The 14,422-nt window shown below is 36.2% G+C and overlaps 1 protein-coding gene and 1 long non-coding RNA gene across 2 annotated transcripts in view; one reads left to right on the plus strand and one right to left on the minus strand.

Annotated features, from left to right (window-relative positions):
• Positions 1-395: 395 nt before the first annotated feature.
• LOC135786566 (zinc finger matrin-type protein 4) overlaps positions 396-14,422 on the minus strand; it is a 152,536-nt gene continuing 138,509 nt past the window's right edge. Inside the window, exon 7 of the mRNA XM_065296033.1 lies at positions 396-572. Coding sequence (XP_065152105.1) covers positions 566-572 — 7 coding nt within the window. The 3' untranslated portion in view covers positions 396-565. The remainder of the gene's footprint in view (positions 573-14,422) is intronic.
• Positions 3,680-6,459, plus strand: LOC135787516 (uncharacterized). Its single transcript, XR_010547080.2, has 5 exons — positions 3,680-3,980; positions 5,513-5,569; positions 5,710-5,773; positions 6,061-6,122; positions 6,282-6,459. It is a non-coding gene; the product is annotated as an uncharacterized lncRNA (long non-coding RNA).

Raw genomic sequence — 14,422 nt, forward strand, 5'->3', positions numbered from 1 at the left:
GGATCCTCTTATTTTCAATGTGTTTGGAGAAACCTCTAACTTTAACTTAAGTTAGAAGGAGAATGCCTCTATGCCCAGCTGTATGGAACTGCCTTAGCACCTTCAGAATTACACCTTATTCCCTATGTGAATATAATTCACTCTAAATAAATATAATAATAATTTTATAAATTATGATCAGCATCAGAATAGTATTGGTAACTAAGAAATTGGAGTCAGATTATAATTTAACCACAGAGGTCAAAGAAACAAATTAAATAAATGGAATTACTCTTCTAGAAGCGCTACGGAGGGAAAGGACACGTGATTCCCTTCACCACGCATTGGACTTCGACGTTGGGCCAATTGGGTGGCGTCTTACAGCTTTATGATCTACTTAGCCTTACGATGCTTTTGGGAAACCTGGCCCAGACTGAGAGATCACTAAATTCACATTTGATACAACATAACTTCGAATACATCCTAAACATTTGCTCATAATGTTTTTATGTTGTTGTAAACTTCAGTCAAGAGAAAGCACACAGCAAGAAAAATGAAATGTGTCATTGCAGCTCCTGGCACAACTTCAGCTTCTGTGGAGAGACAAAACAGAAGGATTGTCTCACTCAGTGGCTGTCACACGAGGAACCCATTTATAATCAGCAGATGTAGATGACTTATTGATTAAAAGGATTCACGATTGGGAGAAAAGCAAGCAGTTTGTCTTTAACCGGGCATCCTTGGGTAATCTGTCCTGTAGGGTTGACACCGTTTGATATGAAGGTGAAACTTTAACAGACTGAGCCTGAGTGACTTCCAGTGCACGCGAGCACGTCTGATCTGCAGCCGAGGGGATCAGGAGCTTTCAGGGTGTCAGCCAGAGCGCAATATTCACAGATGAGAGGAAGCAACATTAAATATGGAGGCGCCCTGATGCGCTCGCAGGCTGTAACCGGATAGGAATGATGCGATGCCTTTTGTCGTGTTCTTTAGGGAAGAGACTGAGATTTAGGCTTTTGTGGATTCATTCATTCATATTTTACTCTTGTTTTACTCTTGTTTTACTCTTGTCTCGGCATTTTTTTAGTAATGCTGTCATGTGAGAAGCATTTGGGCCGGACTTCTGTGCAATGCATTTCAGAATCAATCTGTCCACTATGTTTCACTTCTCTGCGGGAGTTTTAAAGGCTGGAGCTGTAGCAATCACACAGACGGACAGTTACATAATGCCTTTAAATGTGTAAAAGTAGTTTTTTCCTCATCACACAGAGCTAGCATAACTGATTAACCAAATGCTAGCTCTTTAGAGTTTGTCCTCACTTACTGTCTGACTCATACACCTTCTGTTGAACACTTAGGGGAACGTGTTAATCACTTGAAATAGCCCTGCAAAGTGGACATCACTTGGTATTGGGTATGATAACTAATGTTTATTATAGGGAGTGAATAATAAATATTTGTTAACACTTTTTAATAATGTTGTATTTTTTAACATTAAAGTGACACCATGTAATTTTTCAACCTTCATAATACATTTTCAAGACCCTTGTGATAGTACATCGACTTTAAATAGGTTGAATGACATGTCTACCATAGCCTGACGGGGTCTGTATCACTTTTACTCGTATTTTAAAACTTAGGGTTTGTGGTAGTAACCAGAGCACAAAAAAAAACTACAAAATTCGACTGCTTTACGGCATACGTCACTTCCTCCACACAATTTGTTTTTAACGTGAATTTTGCTGGAGGCTACTTAAGGAGTGTAGAGAGCGATTTCTAATATGTGACTCTGTGGCACAGTCTTTAGTGTCACGGACCTATGACACGGGCGACCCGGGTTCGATTCCCCTTTAAGGCGATTTTTTATATAAACTGTTGATTCATACATAAATGCGATGTTCTTTATAAATTACGGCGATTATATTGCATATAGTTCCCTGTATTCAGATGCTGTGTTCACGTATTTACCTTTCTTTTTACTGTGTCTATGATATTTACATTACAATCCAGGATGCTATAGCACTCAAACTTGCTCACAGTGTAAAACCAAACCCTATTCATTCACCAATCAGATCCGAGCGTTTCTCTCTTCTCTCTTCCTCATTTGCTGCGTTCCGCTGTCACTCGCGTGACGTATTACAAAGCGGCAGACCTAAACGCATCGGTTTACTTGGATTTGGAGCGATTTTCACACAAAAAAGAGGAATAACGAGCGCCATTGCGGAAAATCCTGGTGGCGAGGGAGAGAGAGAGGATGCAACAATATTTGTTTGGAAAAAGGCAAGGAAATACGTCTGGTCGTTTCTGAATTGGAAGGCTGCAGCCTCCGGAGGTCAAATATGCAGGCTGCACACGTCATCAAGCCTGGGTTATTAAGGTAAACTGAGCATTACATTCGCAAGTCATAAGCATACTGCAACAATTTACGATTAACTAAGTATAATAGTCAACTTTGTAATTGTTAATATTGTGAAATAAGACAGTCTTGATGACGTATTAGAAATACGACATCCGGAGGCTGCAACCTTCAGATTGAGAAATGGCTTCTGCCACGACGAGTTCCTCATCAGAAAGTTGTAACATGACTGCGTTTCTCCCTGTTGTCTCAAAATGTTGATCGTTTAGCATTTTAAATGTTTAGTTTTTAGTTTAGTTTTAAGGTTGGCCAGTTCCTTTCCTTTGCGACAGTGCTGCGGCGCTTGTGGGCTCTAGGGGCGCTAGAAGTGAAAAATACGTGTCTAGCACCCCCTAGTGGCCAAAAGTTCCATGGTGTCCCTTTAATAAATGCATGAATGTTTTTCAGCATTTATTATTTTTTGTTATACCACGGGGTGGTTAAATGCTTTATTCTGATTGATTGAGAAATGTTCCACAGGTATGCATTATTTTTTGATAAACGCACACCTGACCTGTCAAATGTCTTAAAATAAACACCAGAGCGGTTGTCTGTGGTAACCATGGTCCTTTAAATTATTTGAAAATAATACACATCCACGTTACGGTCTTATGCTGGGTACACACCAAAACAAATTGGGCTGATTTTTGGCTGATTTCCCCCCTTCTGCGCAAATATCTAGATGTCGCAAATATCTAGATGGTTCTATACACTGTAAAAAAAATCCGTAGAAATTACAATGTTATTGCAGCTGGGTTGCTGGAAATTTACCGTAGATTTACGTTCATGTTATTTACTAGCAAGAGTTTGTTCAAAGTTAAATACATTTTAAATATTAACAAGTCTTTATCTTTACAGAATAAAACTATACAATAACAGCCTCATGCAAAGCATTCTGGGAACCAGAAATCATTATCAACCTTTTTCTGTTTTTGCTTCAGATTTTGTTTTCCAGAATGTTTTGCTTGATACTGTTTTTTTAGTTTTACTCTGTAAAGACAAAGACTTGTAAATGTTTAATGTGCATTTAACTTTGAACAAACTCTTGCCAGTAAATAACATAAATGTAAATCTACGGTAAATTACCGTCAACCCAGCTGCAATTTATACGGAATTTTTTTACAGTGTAGTTTATCTTATCATATTTTCCCTTGGTGTGAGGTGTATTGAGAGTGTCTGAACCTGATTGGAAGAACGTCAGCGCCACCCGATCGCAAATCTATATTTACGATCAGAAATCCTGATGTGTGGTGAACCCAGTGGACAAACGCAATCAGAAAGCGAGATGATGGAAGACGTAAGTACACTGTTAGATGTCGCTGTAGATTTAGCAGTACATTACTGTAAAAATCCACAGTACTATACTGTATGTATACATTACAGTACAGTACTGCAGTTCATAATGCATTCTGGGTAAATTTGTTTGAGCGGGAAAATTTTACAGTATATTTTGGTCTTGATGTAACCTTGCTGTAGCCATTGCTGTAATGTGCCAGGTGTACTTGCAATAATCAGAGAAAGTGCGCCAGAGTCAAATCACACAGAGGGAGAGAGAGCACAACTCTTGGCTGCAGCTGAAGGAGGACGATTGATTTCTGTCAGTTCGGTAAGTTTGAAATATTTCTGTTTCATGAAAACTTAATTTTTAGTTTAAGAATGTTGTCAATAGTTTGTCACAATATTGTTTTAAACGTGCAATGAGAGAAAAAAACGGTCGCCAACAAAGTTTCAATCTCCCTCAGAAAGTAAGCTCGCTTTACACCTTTTTTAATGAATATAGGGTTGTTTTAACTAAATTGTGAGGGTTTTGGTGAGTTTATATTGTGATGAAAGTGTGGTGACAATGAAACTATTTTTAACGAAATGGACAAAGACAACCCGCCAGCGCGGTCTTGCAGTCCCAGCATAACGGTCGTTTATCTCGGCGTTTCATCCGTTCAGTTAGCGTCAGAGAAAAGTATTAAGTTCGACTGTTTGGTAAGGCTGTGGTTGTAAACAGACAGGACTTGACACGCCGTACACAGCATACCGAACTCCTCCACAGAAGTGAAAACAAGAAACCTCATATTTAACTGGATACATGCATCGAACTCATCGCAGCTTTAACTTCGACCAAATATCATTCAGACCTGGGCTCATCTTAATATCAGATGAACGAAAGGGATTGCCGTGCTTATTGTTGTTGTTATTATATTACGGTATATCCGCAAAAGCAAAGAATATCTTCTCTAAAGCGTTTTACACGTCCAGTAAGTTGTCCAATACATTTTTATGGCATATTGTTTCCACCACTTCAGATGCATTACATGCAGTATATATAAGTTTCCAAAACGCATCAAATCAATGCACGAAAAGAGAATGGGCTCCGCATTTACGTACCTTTGTATTCTCGTCTCTGTCATCTGATCCTTCATCTCTGGATGTAAAATAGTCCATTATAACATCGTGTAGGAAACTGGCATCACCAGGATTGCTCAGATTTAGGCGATCATGTTTATCTTTAAAGTGAGCAGCTAGCTACTAACTTGTTAAAAAACTTTGCGTGAAATAGCGTGTTACACCGCAGCCGGTCCGGGTAAAACATTAAAGGGACAGTCTTTTTACCTTGTCACTATAAATCGCTATTTTCTGCAGTAAACGAGACATTTTCAGAGATTTTCTGTAGACAAGATGTTATAATTAAAAAAAGACTTATTTAGATATTTAGATATAATATATAATATAACAACTAATATATATATATATATATATATATATATATATATATATATATATATATATATATATATATATATATATATATATATATATATATATATATATATATATATATTTGTTTTACAACTGACTAAACACTTACAGAAAGGTTTTATTTGTTAGCATAGCATGATATTAGATTTAAACACTTAATAAATTTTTAAATCAATCACTTTGTCTCTGCACAATGAACATTATCAAATATTATTAATGTTGTAAAATATATTGTTCATTGTTAGTTCATTTTAGCTAAGGCATTACCAAATGTTAAGGAATAAACTCTTATAGTAAAGTGTTACTAAATTTTCTTTTACCATTTCCTTCACAATGTCTACTTATTTCTATGGCTAACAGATTTTGTAACATTTGTCTTTTTTACAGTCTTACCATTGCTTGTAAGCTGGATTGGGTAAGATGGATCATCTTTAAAGGCACCAGGCAAGTACATGATGTACAGTTACAAGTCATGTATTTTTTCGACTGCAATATTAAATGCTTTCACGTCACATGCAAAATTACACAGGAATGTGGCTGACTTTTTATTTGTAGTTTACATGAGTGTCCTTGCACTTTATCAGGAGTTAAGGCAGATGTGGAGGCACAACGTGTGATACCAGACACACACCAAGCACATTATGTTCGGTAAGTTTGCACTTTACCACTACAGTTTCTTTAAATACCCATGTATACACTCATTCACAATTCCCACACACAACACTGTAACACGACCATACACAACATGTACACAATTGTCTTAGTTTGCCATGTAGAAATTTACAAACAGAAATATTCAGACTTTGGTTATAAGAAATTTAATTTAATAATTGTATTTATTTAGCAGAGGTGTCCCTGGACTTTATTGACAAAAGATTTTGTTTTCAGAATAAAAAGTTGTGTCCAAATCAGTAACAATTGTACTTTCTGTTCAGGACATTCAATCATGACAGGATCCAGGTGGATGCTGTCCATTGATGAAAGAGTTTGTTCAGCGGTAAGTGAATCTTCTGTATTTTAGTGAAATTAGGTGTGGAACAGTAGAATAAGAGCAAAAGGTTTCAGAATAGGAGTAAATTCAAGGCTGAGTTTAATTTTTTAAGAATCTTTTTCTATCTTATATTTGTTGACTTAATGTTTATGATATTTCTAACAGGTTTCTGGATAGAATTAATTCCAAAGATGGGAAAAAGTGCACATCCAGACAAGGAGCAAGCAAAAAGACAAGGAACTTGGTGCAGAGAAAAGCTGTGGCCATTAACCCCCATGTGAACAGCTTCATGCAGTCCCTGATTGAGTTCGAATGGACGACTTCAAAGTAAAGGCCACTGTGGTCTGTCTGCCACAGTTTAATGCATTTACTTTTAGTGTTCAATGAAATTTAAGTAGAATATTTAAAACTATGGGCCAGTGTTCTTTTTACCACAGTGAAATGTTACCTTTTAGTCGATGATGGACTTTAAACTGAAAACTTCAAACTATTGACCAGTGTTCTATTTGCCAGAGTTAAATATGTTACAGCAGGGGTCTCCAAACTTGTTTATACTTGTTGATTTTATTTTGTTACTTGATTATATGTTTATTATTGTTTAAAATCTTGTTTTAAATATGTTTGTTTCAATTAAATGTTTTTTTTAAATAAAATTTTGATACATACATTGCTTGGATTGCCTTTTAATTCATTATGTTTTAATTTAGCATTTTTACCATATTAATAACTATAGATTTAAACCTAAATCTCTAGCTATTTTATATAATATTATTGTATTAACTGTAATAAGTAATAAATAGTATTTATGGGTCAATATAGACATTACAGTAAATTACTGTAAAAATAGACTACTGTAATAAAATATTGTAAAATTACAGTACAGTACTGCTTTGTAACTATACAGTACTAGTTTGTGTACTGTAAAATGGTATTACAGTACAGTACTGTAAAACCAAAATACAGTAACTTACTGGCAACCGTGCTGCCAGTACCGTACTGTAAAAATACAGGGAAATCGTTAACAGTGTAGTCATGGCGCAGCAGAGCAGGCGCCAGACCATAACTAATAAGGGGGCACGTGGCTTCCAACGGGGGGCACGCAATAGCAACAATAACTTGCAAAAACATGACATTAAAACAACAAATACAGTGCAAGCACACACTCATACAACTGGTACAGACTGTCAGCTCATTTCCCGTATAAAGTGCAAAAGACCACAAACTATGCGCAAAACTATTGAACTTCGACCGTGGCGTGAGCGCCGTTGCGCTCGCACTTTGCTCAACGCAACAACAAACCGCCCTCGCGCGGCGCAAGCCATTGAAATAAATGGGTTTCATAGCGCAGCACACACCGCGTCCTAGCTTTAAAAAAGCTGCTTTATCATAATCACTTCGTAATGCTGTTAACGGTCTAAAGCCACACTTCACATTTAAGCTTACGTAATTAAAAACAATGCTAACTTACCTTTAAAATAGCTGAAGACTGTACGAACATAAACTTCCTTAAAACAGTGTCCTGTAGATTTGTAAATTCCACCTCGACCTCTAATCTCTGAGTTTGAGCCAGTCTGTGTTTTCATTAAGTCAGATGAAGCAGGCGGTGCTGGTTCGTTCTAAATGTTCTAATATCCATATTTTACACGATCCATAAAATGCCGCGAAAAAACACGTTGCTAGTATCAAGTCACAAGTATGCTAAAGCCTAATGACGCTTGAGACCCGGCAATACAACCAATCAGAGAAACTGGTCTATTTTAATTAAAGAAAACATATATCAACAATTTTTTCCTCATTTGATTACATTAAAAGTCACGAAACATTCAATGTTTAATTTATTTTAATTATTCTTGATATATATTACATTAATAAAAAACTTTGTAGGGGGGAACAACAACCTGTTTGGGGGGGCACTGCCCGCGAATGCCCCCCCTTGACGCCGGCCCTGGCACAAAGTGAAGCTGATGCAAAGTGAACTTGTAAAGACCATGTTCCCGTCGTCTCCACGACTTTACCCAACACTTTACTTTTTTCCCTTGAATTTTCTGTGAAAATCATTCAAAACACTATTATTGAAATTTCTTTCTACATATCGTCCGCCATGCTTATTCTGAAGTCTCGCGAGTTTTTTGTGTTCACAGTTGAGACTCTGGTTGAAAATCTGTTGGTGTGTGGTGTGCTGTCTTTGACACATCATGGCACACCACACACTATACTATACTAGTGACTATAGGATCAAAAAGTTTTAATCTAGGATTTTTCATCCTCATCTTTGTGGTCCATCACATTTTGAAAATCCTAAAAGGTGTAAAAAATCTTTTGGTGTGTACCCGGCCTTAGGTGTGCATTATTTTCGAATAATTCAATGGCCCGTTGTCGATTATTCCTTACTTAATGTTAGTTAATACCAATACAAATGTATTATGACATGTTGTAGAAGTATTGTTCATTTTTAGTCTATGTTAGCTAATGCATTAATTATAATGTTAATAAATACAATCTTATTGTAAAGTGTTAACAATTATTTATATTCCACATTTAATTTTGGGTGAATTTAATGTTTTCAGCTAGTGGTGGGTGATACGACCAAAATCTTATATCATGATAGGATTCATTCTTTTTATATCATGATAACGATATACGTTATTAAAATCTTTAATACCATTGAATTTTCATAATTCTCGTTATCAATAAGAAAACTTATACATGCATAAAAAGTAAGACAAAAAATGAACAACAGCGGTGCTTAATATGTGTACAAACGTTACGTTTTGTGAACACGTGCACAGCAATGTGACGTGGGCATGTAACCTCGATAGAGACGATAGTCCAAAATCTCTACCGGTAGATAAACTTCTTCCAATTTATCATACCTACCGGTTTATGCCCACCCAAATAATCACACCCTTATTCAGTAGTAAAGCCCACTTGGAGGGCAAAACAAGTCCTTCATCCACTGTCTTCATTTAGTCAAAATGTCAGATATTGTTGTTTAATTGGTTGCACAAACTGAGGCCTCTGTCCTTGTGAGTGCAAATAATGGCAACCACCAAAATAAGCACATCTTTGCTGCAAACATTTAATCAAAGCTCAAGTGTCAGAGCATTTTATTTACCATTTCTAATTATTTCACTTTACATAATCATTGTTTTCATGGAGCAATGCAACCAATTTTAGTGACCTTGAGGACTTAAAGGAATAGTTCACCCCAAAATGAAAATTCTGTCATCATTTACTCACCCTCATGTTTTTCTAAACATGAGCGCACATTTGACAATACCCATTGATTTCCATAGTATTTGTTTATCCTACTATGGAAGTCAATAGTTGTCGTCAACTGTCTGGACTGCGTTCTCCGATAACGTTGTCTCTTAGCGCGCTACGAAGACTCTTAAGTAAAACCTTAACTACAGGTATACCTTTCCTACGTGTGTTCTCCGAACTATACCTTAGGATGTTGCTTAAGGTAAACCTTCTTAAGTTCGACCTTAGCGGGTGCTGTCCATGGTGGAGGTGCTGAATATGTTGATATCGATCGCTCGACAATCAATTATTCACTTCATGTAATAGGTTTCGCTGCGTTATGAGATAGCGGTATTATTTATTAAAGAAACATTTTAGAAATAGTTCAAGTTCAATTTATTAGGAATATCTGGTAAAAAATATTTTATTTCCAAACGTATCATGTTTAAACTGCTCCAATTCATCCGCTATGCCTTGAAAGGATCATTTATTTTAGGGGTTCCCAATAAGTGCGTTGCACAGGGGAAGGTGGGTCGTGCAAGTACTTGGCTGTGGATTACACTTAAAATATAAAGTACAAACTGTTGTTGTTCATTAGTTCACGCGTTTATTGTGCTTGGACACTGGATGCGCAAGCAGCGTGGTTACAATGCGGATAAAGCTTAATGGACGCATTTCTGGAGCCTGTCTGTCTAAATATAACATATAAAATATTATATAATAGCCTATATAAATATATAGTATGATTGCTGTAGATTTTAGCTTTGATTAGTTTTAATGTGGACATTTTGTTGACCTTAGGGGACTATACAAGCAGTAATGAAGTGGAGCAGTTTATTTTGAATGTTTATAAAGAATATGGCATACAGTTGCCTCAAAGTTATAAAACATTAAAACACTTTGATGCAAAGTCGAATTAACATTAATAATCATAATTAGGTTTTTTTGTAATTTTTCCCGATTTATTTATGCAGCTAAAATACTAGCAGGTAGACTAAGATTTAACGGATATGAAATGCACAAATGAAATAGTAGGATTCGCTGTATAGCTGCCAGTATCACCAACTCCATCACCCAAAATATATATTTTAAATAGTTTCTTAATCCTCTAGCATTTAATAGTTTGCAGCTGACGACGTCCCTTTGGAAAACATAATTAAAAATCTAACAACCATCAATGTAATGATGTCTAATTATGTAAAAGTTTTATTCTTTAAATATAAAAATATTTGCCTAATAAAACACGGAGTGTATTGCAACTTTTTTTTTTTTTTTTACAAATATTTAGTTATATAGACTGCAATGTAAGCTTTTATGAAAGTGATGGCCCCTAGTGGAGTCATGTGGGATAAGGTATAGCTAAGAGTGCTCCACACCAGCCTTCCGAACGTATGACTTACAGAAGGTATACGTAACTAAGAACGTTTCGGCAAACACGTATTAGCGATAAGGTACAGCTTAAGGTACAACTTAAGAATACCGTAGCGTTAAGGTAGTTTCGGAGAACGCAGCCCAGGTCACTATCAAGTATCAAAATATCTTCTCATACAAGTTTAGAACAACATAATGTGATGGCAGATTTGATTAACTTAATAGTATGCATTTATTTATTATTTACTGGGCATTACGTATAAGTATTATTTATAGCATAGCAGGCTATAAAATTTTACTCCAGTGATCTCATTGAAATGCTTGTGTTTGCTAATGATTCAGTTCAGTCCATTTTTTAAGTGAAGTGAACAATGATCTGCCGAGTGTGTAGGGAGCAGTAAACACTGCATAAATCAGAATTGATCTTTTTTCATTGGTGAACTCGTACGAAACCCTCCATCTGTCCGCAGAGTCAATCTATTGTAATGCACAACACTGGAAAAGGTCATGAGGAGATTTGGCACATATGAATTATTGACTGATGCCAACTAAAGCCTGAATGCTTTTGTACCACCGGGCCTCTTTTCATAGATACGACACCAACAGAGAGCTAAGCGGGTCTCTCGGTGTTCATCGGATCGGAGCTTAATAAAAACTCAACACCGTAATAATACTCTGATATGTTGGATGTAGTTTAGCATATTAGTTGCTATAGCACAGGCATTCTTTCTAAAGCTTTAAAGTAACGTGGGATGCTAAGACTTTAACAGTGCTGGAGTCAGGATAGTTATCACCTTGTGCTTTGTATCATCGCTGATCTGCTTCATACATGAGTATGAAATTGTGTTTTGACAGGAGGTGGAAACTGGGATTTTCAAGCTTGTAAACTAATCAGGGGGGTTCTTCTTTTACTATCTCACAAATCCTCATGAGCTAAATTTAAAGCAGGTTTATTCTCTCTTCAAACTCACTTATTCAGCCACCTATGAAATATTATGAAATATTAAACCTTCTGGCAATACTTGATGTCCTTTTTCTAAATAAATTAATCAACCCCCATCCAAGACACCAAAATAACACTTGACAATGCCATCTGCTCAATAAAATCTGCATTTTCTCTATTTGATTGATTTCCCTTTCACCCCAGACCAAAAAACTGTTGATGAATGAATTAACAAGGACTTACAAATACAAACAAAGATAATAGATACTGACATTTGGGTAATAAAGGAGTAGGCACAAACAGTATTACACACAATTCACACTGTCATACCAAAAATTCTAACCTAGATATTTAAATCTAAACAAAGTAGAATAAAAAAAATGTAGATCGCATAACTCATAGCTTTGTCTTGTAAATGAGACAAACTCCAAAATATGCCCTGTTTTAAGCCATGGTTTAGTCAAATGTATACAAATCCATTGGGTTAAAATCAAGGGGCGAACAAGCGGTCTCTCTCGTGAAGCCAACCCTGAAGTGACTTAACTCATTTCCCGCCTGCCTTTTTTTTTTTAAAGTTGCCCGCCAGCATTTTTTGTGATTTTCAAAAGTTTTACTAAATGCCTTCCAGGAAAAATGTATTTAAAAAATATATAAACATACAAATATATCAAATGAAAGAACATCCAATCTACTTTCAAACAAACAAACAAAATTGAAAAAAAAGTTTCTAAAATTTTTTTTCTCTGCTTATGAACTCTTAAATAAGGGTGTTTCTTTAAAAATACAAATGTTTTGCAAAAAGCTGAAATAATTGCATTTTTGTGAAGGAATTTTGTTAGAGATCAGATTCAGAACGATGATCAAAACATACACAGTTTAAAATTACTAAATTTTTTTGCTTCCGTTTTTTATAAATTGGGTAATAGCGTACAGATAACCATAAAAAACTAATCAGGAACAAGTTTTTTTCATGCAAATGTTTTCTCTTAATTGACAAGATAACTCGTCAATGGCGGGGAAAGAGTTAAACTGCAAATTTCAGCTCGAAATGCACCACAGATCTTTCATTATACAATGTTGAACATTTGTGACTGCAATAAAAAAATGTGCTGCTTTTGTGTGTGTCTCTTTAAATGCAAAGAAATCTTTCTCCGTATACAAAGTACAAAGTTACAAATGTGCTTTGGACTACATCAAAACATCTGTCTATTGCAGAAGATTGAACTACGCGTTAACAAGACAAAGTCTGTGAGCGGTCATGGGTGGGAAGGGGGAAGTAATCAATGTGACATCACATTGATAAGGGCTCTCCAACAGCCTATTTTGTGTGACTGTTGTGATTTAAAGGAGATTACACAAAGAAGAAGCGATGGATTTGTATAATAACAGCATGTTTCTGCACACACACTGGCCACTCATTTTCTTATAGAAACACATTTAAAAGTGCATTATTTAGATTAGGGGGGCTTTAAACTATAACACCATACGTGTGTGACCCAGCCCACACAAAAGCTAAATCTATTTCAATGCTGAATTTAATAGCCCATACGAACATCTGAGAACTGATTACAATGTATGAAAGCATGTAAATATTTCCCAAAGGTTTTTAATGTGCTCCAGCACAGCAGGACCGAGAACCAAAACATCTGATGAAATACTGAACAGCACAGACTTGAGCTTCATCCTCAGAGAATGAGTGTTTACTAAATGATCGGTTGGTTGATTGATTGGGGAAAGATGGTGACGCAAGAGGGATGTAACAGTCGATATGAGAGACCTACAGAATTGCCTCGTCAGTAAAGCCTCAATTTATCAACTTGAAAAGATGAAAGTATTCAAACTGATCTAATGAGGAAAATTCTCATGTGGGGCAACCAATGATTATTTACTCTGAAGCAGGCGGGGCAAATTATATCTTTTATATCTCAATTATTTCTCCTAGACTTCTTAGATTAAATTGGAGACCAGAGAGAAAATTTTGCTTGTTTTCACAAATGCACCACTATAAAATCGCATTTCTGAAAATCCAAATTAGTCTGACTGCTCTGATCGCATTTGTGTAGCTTTTTTGTTACGTCATGCTGTTAGGTCACTTAAACGCAAACCCAGTGCAAACTTTGGAACAGTCCATTTCTGACTAAATGATAGGGGTGTTTGGGAAAGTACATGTATTGGGGATAATAGTTTCTACAATGTCAGACGTCCAGGCAGATTGTCGTGCCAGCACAACAGATAATCTGAAACAAGGAAGAACGCTACAGGACGCACAGATAAGATCTGAACAGTTGTGATACACAATATAGACAACGAGTCTGTCAAATCGGATTTGCTCCAAAATCGGATATGGACTGACAGTGTGAACAAGGTATTAGTGAACTTCGTCATGAGCTTAGTTTGTTAAAATAGGATCCAATAAATCACTTTACTCATTGGTTAATGTAGCAGCTGTTTTTAGTTATGTTTAATGTATGTTATCCATGCATATTTGTAATAAAATCTCTGTGGGATAGCACAGACTCTGCAATCAGCTCCACAGTAGCCGCCATGATGTTTATTAATGTAAAGGCCCAGGTGCACGGCCTCATGAGAAGTCTACGAAACAGCGCTGTCGTGAGCAATGCTTCACAAACACACAGCCTCATTCTGTCATGAGATTCTCTGACCTTGTGTTTTGATCTCTCTGCAAGCGTTTGTCCACAGACGCACGTGGATCCAAGCTTTATGCCGTCTTAATACGTTCAGAGATTTG

The sequence above is a fragment of the Paramisgurnus dabryanus genome, chromosome 20, assembly GCF_030506205.2.
Source record: "Paramisgurnus dabryanus chromosome 20, PD_genome_1.1, whole genome shotgun sequence".
Lineage (NCBI taxonomy): Eukaryota > Metazoa > Chordata > Actinopteri > Cypriniformes > Cobitidae > Paramisgurnus > Paramisgurnus dabryanus.